Raw genomic sequence first — 5,891 nt, forward strand, 5'->3', positions numbered from 1 at the left:
AGCATATAAACTGCTACTTCTATTGTTTTTAATCAAATTTTACAGTACGTTGTATTGGGTCCTGAGTTTCGGACCCAGGTCCCATCTTCAGAGCCCCTGGTGAGCAGGAGCCATGAGCAAGCACAGAGTAAAGGACCCTTAGCAAATCCAGGGGCCGGAGAGACTCGGGAATCCTCAAGACAGTAACAAGTCACGGAAGTGGGTGGCAGCTAAGACAGTATATTTTTGAAGCTACAAGTAACACGATGGAAAAGCTAACCTCTCAGGCCTTTGTATCAGCTCTTTCCTCTTCCTGGAACACTCTTCCCCTGGGATCTGGATTATTCCCTCACACATTTCAAGTCGTTGCTTAAATGTTACCTTTTCCATGACACCTACCCTAGCCCCCTTAGTTAATGCCATTACTTTCCCCCATGGCTTTTATTACCTTCTTATGTCTATTCTGTGTCTTCTCCTGCTAGAATGTAAGCTCTATTAGGTCAAGGACCTTTGAGTCATAGATATATCACAAGCACATGAAACAGTATGTCATATATTTAGTGCTCAATATTTGCCGAATAAATTCCTGAGGCCAAACATCATAAAATGTGAATGGTAGAAAGTGAGTAGAGAGAGGCCTTGGTGGACAGTAAAGATTTTGTTAGATGTTGGGGGGATTCTCAGTCTACTCAACTTTAAAGTAAAAATAATACTTGCATGGCAGGATTAAGAGACATAGGTAAGACAATGTATATAAAATGCCCAACTCAGTGCCTGGTACACTCTGGGTGCTCGGAAATGTAGCTATTATAATTTATCAAATACCAGTGTGCTATTTGTTTCATGAATTTGTGGGGACCTCAGCTAGTTCCCAAAGCACAATTCAGCAAGAATCCCAAGGCTCCTATTAAATTTCTTTATAAAAGGGACTATCAGTAACTTCCACAAGATGGCACTGCGTCCCAGCCCCTTTTCCCGCATTCAGTCTGAAATATTGTAAAACTGTGTGACTGATGCCCTCTGCTGGCTTGTTTTTGTTTTTCTTGACCTTGAGCCTTTGGCTTTGAAGGTGCAAATGATGGCTCCGTGTGCTTCCTCAAATATGCTCAGCATGGATTCTTAAATCCACAACTTAAGCCAGCTGCCCAAAGGCTCACTCAAAAGTTTGCAGGACTGACATAGCATACGGGCATAGCACAGACACCAGTTTGGTCCCCATGCAGAACCAGTGCATGTTGCTACACTCAGGTCCCTGCACACGGCAATCACCTGTCAGCCCCATCATGCCCCCAAGTAAAGTACACCTGCCGCCCTGTCGTTCTACCTGTCCTTGATCCCTCCATCCCAGCTACAGTCCCTGAACCTCTTCATCCTTCATGTAGCAGCACTCAAAAGCTTGGGATTTCTCAACATTTTCTTACAGAACACTATTTGCATTTTTATTTGCATTTTCCCCCAAACCTTTTTGGAATCCATTTATATTCCTGGCCTGTGAAACTTCTAGGCGTTACATGGAGAACGTGTGTAGAATTAAGTTTTTATGTCTTAAACTTGCCCTGCTCAAACTTCAAAGGGGGTCTGCTCCTCTATGTCAAGATTTGTGAAGCTAACCCACATTCGCTTGTACCGCTAGCACTGTTCTAGGCAGTGACTTCGTATCTCCCTGGAGCCTTCCTTGAGGCCCAGCGTGCTAGTCCCGACTGTTTTCGTAGGCCAGCCACCTTTCCCTTTGATTCTTCTCATTTTGATTTTCTAGTTATTAGTCCAAATTAAAGTCAATGCTCAAGACATCTTTGAGAGGTCTGTGTTCAGAGAAATAAAAACATTACTTCTTAGCAACACTGGTGCCCTGATGAGATTTGATTTGTAATTAACTTCTAGAGAGAAGGAATAGTATTCAGGAACTTGCCCCCAGGGGAATGATTACATGAGGGACCAGCTATTCTGGGGCACCTGATGTATTCTGTGTCTTGTCTCTGCCCACAAGTCTCCTACATGTCAACTTAGTAACAACAGTAATAATCTAACACTTACACAGTGCTGTGTCCAGCATTCTTCAAAGTACTTTGCAACTATTTCATTTAATCATCACAGTTCTAGAGGTACTTTCATTCCCACTTTCCAGACCAAAAAAAATGAAAATGCAGTGAAGTAACCAGCCTATGATCTGACCACTTACTCCCCCTCAGGTCAGCTGGACTGCTCATTACTTTCAGGGTAGTGTGTCTTGTCTCTGCCCACAAGTCTCCTACATATCAACTTAGTAACAACAGTAATAATCTAACATTTACACAGTGCTTTGTCCAGCATTCTTCAAAGTACTTTGCAACTATCTCATTTAATCATCATAGTTCTAGAGGTACTTTCATTCCCACTTTCCAGACGAAAAAATTGAAACACAGTGCAGTGAAGTAACTAGGCTATGATCTGACCACTTACTCCCCCTCAGGTCAGCTGGACTGCTCATTACTTTCAGGGTAAAGCCCAAACTCCCAAATATTCACAGGCCCCTAATTGTTACTCAAGCCTCCCATTGCAATGTTTCCTCCCCGTAAAGTGGAACTCCCATCTGACACTGCCACCTTTGTGCTTGCTAAGAACAGATGTGCTGCATGCAGTGTTTTGGGGAGCCTAATTTGTGACAGAATCCGTAAGTCATATTTCAGGTTAAGAATCACATTGACAGCTATTGAGATTTCAGTTAGAATTTTATTTGGCATTCTAAAGATCTGAAACCAGGCCCAAATTCTGACTAGGTGGTCTGCTGGGGCAGAGGAGGGGTCACCCTAGACCAGTGGTTCTCAACCTTCCTAATGCCGATAACGTGGAACTCCCATCTGACACTGCCACCTTCGTGCTTGCTAAGAACAGATGTGCTTCAGTGGTGGGCACATTTTGCATGCAGTGTTTTTGGGAGTCTGATTTTTTACAGAACCCACAAGTCATATTTCAGGTTAAAAATCACATTGACAGCTACTGAGATTTCAGTTAGAATTTTGTTTGGCATTCTAAAGATCTGAAACCAGGCCCAAATTCTGACTAGGTGGTCTGCTGGGGCAAGGAGGAGTCACCCTAGGCCTAGACCAGGGGTGGGCAAACTTTTTGACTCGAGGGCCACAATGGGTTCTTAAACTGGACCGGAGGGCCGGAACAAAAGCATGGATGGAGTGTTTGTGTGAACTAATATAAATTCAAAGTAAACATCATTACATAAAAGGGTACGGTCTTTTTTTTTTTCAGTTTTATTCATTTCAAACGGGCCGGATCCGGCCTGCGGGCCGTAGTTTGCCCACTTCAATCACACCTAACCTCCAAGACTAACTTCAAATGTCATCTCTTCTAGTAAATATTTCCTACTACTGTGGCTCAATTTGACTCCCAGCCTCTTTGGATTCCCCCAGCATTTTGCTGCATATTATGGCACATACATGTTTCACTAAGAACCAAGTAGAAACTCTGAGTAAGGTTAAGAGACCAACTCTATAGTGTTAGGCAACAAAACTGGACATGGCATCCAGAGTTGTAGGGTCTGAGCTCTAGATAAATAACGGAGCCTGAATTAGTACATTGAAAAGGGTAGAGAAGTGACTTTATTAACACACAATCGTGCGTTTTTATTATCTCTTCACTTTTCATGCCCCTTCTATCTGCCTTCTGCTTACAGAAAAACCAAGACACAATTTGCTGGATATGTTGTTAGTTTTTAATAAATAGAAACCACATCACTTCCTTTGTTATAGTGAGTAAGACATGGGAGGTAACCATGCCCGAGGGCCCCAGAAAGCTTTTTCATCCACCAAGCAACAGAAAGGACAAGCACCTTCACCACCAAAGCCTTTGGTTCACTTCTTCTTTGGATCTCTGTTCTCCCACCACATCAGCCTGCTGCTTCCAGAATGGAACTCTGCCTTCGATTGGATCCTACTTGGGAGGCTAGTCTATCAGCTTGCCTGAATAACAAAACGGAGTTCCCTCACTTAGCTGAGGAACCTGGACAAGTCTTCTTTGATCTCAGCCTCATCCCAAGGCCCATGAATGTTTTCTTTAAAAAGCTGTAAGCGAATGAGGTAAAAAGGGCAGAGGCAGGAGATAGACACCAGCAGAAGTGCAAAGAGGGTGGCTCCCACCGCACTAATGGACAACAGGCCCCCCAAGGCTGAGAATGCAAAGAGCAATGTGACTCCCACATAGCAGCGGGGAGTACATGCCTTCAGTTTCTTCTGTAACATGGGCCACAGGGCAAAAATCTGGATGGCAAATGTCACCATGATGAAGGCATGCAGGGTCCGGGGCAGGCGTGAGGCCAGGCAGACAGAAGCAAAGATGGCCATATTCAAGGACAGGGTGCTGGACACAATGGCAGCATTGGCACCATAGTCGAAGAAGATTAGGTGGCCTAAGAGCATAAAGACTGACATGGCGTAGATGGTGTCCGTGCTGACAGACTCTGTCAGGGTCTTCAGCACGGGCGAGAAACCGTACGTGAAAGTAATAAAGACCAGGGCGCTCTTGAGGTCAGCCCACCGGGTCCGCCCACTCTTCCTCCGTCCTTCACCTCCATCAAGGAGATCGAACAAAACATAGCCAGTCAGTGACAAAGCCAGGCCAGTCCCTAAAAGCCAGTGCGGGGCCAGAAGACCCTCGTCCATATACCACCAGATGACCCCAAAAACGCAGACGCTGCACAGCTGCTGTATCACCACGCTGGATTCAAATACCACAGCCCAATACTGGTATTTCCGGGCATGGATGTTCTTCCGGAGCTCTTCCAGGAACCGCTGGTCCACGTAGTTATCGGGAAAGGGCTGTCGCTCATATAAGACTTTCTGCCACCTGATCTCCGTGGTGTTAGGTACAGGTTGGGCACACATCATCCTTCCCCTCAGCCTCAGGCCAGTTCAATTTCCCATGCAGAAGTCCATGTGGTTCTTGTTCTTTATAAAGTCTCGAAATAAGACCTCTCCGGAAATCCCATGCTGTGTTGCGGTTGATATTGTGCCGACCTTCCCTTGTTCTCAAAGGCTGCAACCCAGGCAAGGCCTGCAAGAGGAGTTTCTTCTCTGAGGCAGGACAACACAGCCAAGTTCCTACAAAAAGACAGACCATGAGCCTATAAAACCGCTGCAGGTTAAGGGCAGGGCTGCGTTAAAATCAAACCAACTTACTGTATTAGACGCCTGAGCAAAATCTATGTGGTGGCCCTCTTATAATAATGACATTAAAATTTCCTTTCAGGTTTTCAATGACATTTCCTGGGATAATAATAGACCTCTGTCAGCTGTCACTCAGCTGGGTGCCTACAATGTGCTAAGTGCCTTAACTAGCTGCTGCTTTCATTCCATCTCCACAATCCTGCAGGTTGGTTAGTCCCACTTTAACTAGTAAAAAAAAACTTAGTAAAATCGCTCAGGTAACTCACCCAAGTTAACAATGGTAAGTGGTGGAGCCATATGCAAAGTCTGACCCCAAAGCCTGTGCCTCCCCCTCCAAACCAGCTCTTAACTCGGGGTTCACACCCCGGAGGTTTGTGGCTGGGCTGAGAACCTCCCCAAGCCCTGTCACTGCATGCCTGTCGCTGCCACTTATGCAAACGTACAGGGACGGGACCCAGAGCTTGGACCGGGGTCTCAAAGGCACCTGTTATTTAAAAGGTCTGAACAGTCAACTGCATCCTACAGACAAATGTGAGCTCCAAGGTTCATGTAGCCAAAGCCAATGACTCAAAGAAACTAAAGATCCTTTCACTGAGGTCACCCCCCTCTAAAGAGCTACCATCCAACTCGGAGAGAGAAAAATCTGTGGGGATCGGAGACAGCGACCCGTCGGCCACAATAGGAAAAGCCAGGCGTCAGACATGACAGCAAACGTGCTCTCGGAAAGGGCTCTGAAGGCCCGGCCGCCCGCCTCCGGCG

General features: G+C 45.8%; 1 protein-coding gene across 2 annotated transcripts; it reads right to left on the minus strand.

Annotated features, from left to right (window-relative positions):
- Positions 1–3,659: 3,659 nt before the first annotated feature.
- PIGC (phosphatidylinositol glycan anchor biosynthesis, class C) lies at positions 3,660–5,589 on the minus strand. Of its 2 annotated transcripts, none has more exons than XM_005867658.2 (2): positions 5,399–5,589; positions 3,660–5,066 (listed from the first exon to the last, which is right to left on the minus strand). In XM_005867658.2, the coding sequence occupies exon 2, from the start codon at positions 4,851–4,853 to the stop codon at positions 3,957–3,959; it is 897 nt and encodes a 298-aa protein (XP_005867720.1). In that variant the 5' UTR covers positions 4,854–5,066; positions 5,399–5,589; the 3' UTR covers positions 3,660–3,956. The 2 variants fall into 2 exon arrangements, with proteins under 2 accessions (XP_005867720.1, XP_005867719.1); XM_005867657.2 differs by lacking the exon at positions 5,399–5,589 and adding an exon at positions 5,145–5,389.
- Positions 5,590–5,891: the final 302 nt, after the last annotated feature.

This window comes from Myotis brandtii, unplaced genomic scaffold, assembly GCF_000412655.1.
Source record: "Myotis brandtii unplaced genomic scaffold, ASM41265v1 scaffold250, whole genome shotgun sequence".
In the NCBI taxonomy this organism is placed as follows: Eukaryota; Metazoa; Chordata; class Mammalia; order Chiroptera; family Vespertilionidae; genus Myotis; species Myotis brandtii.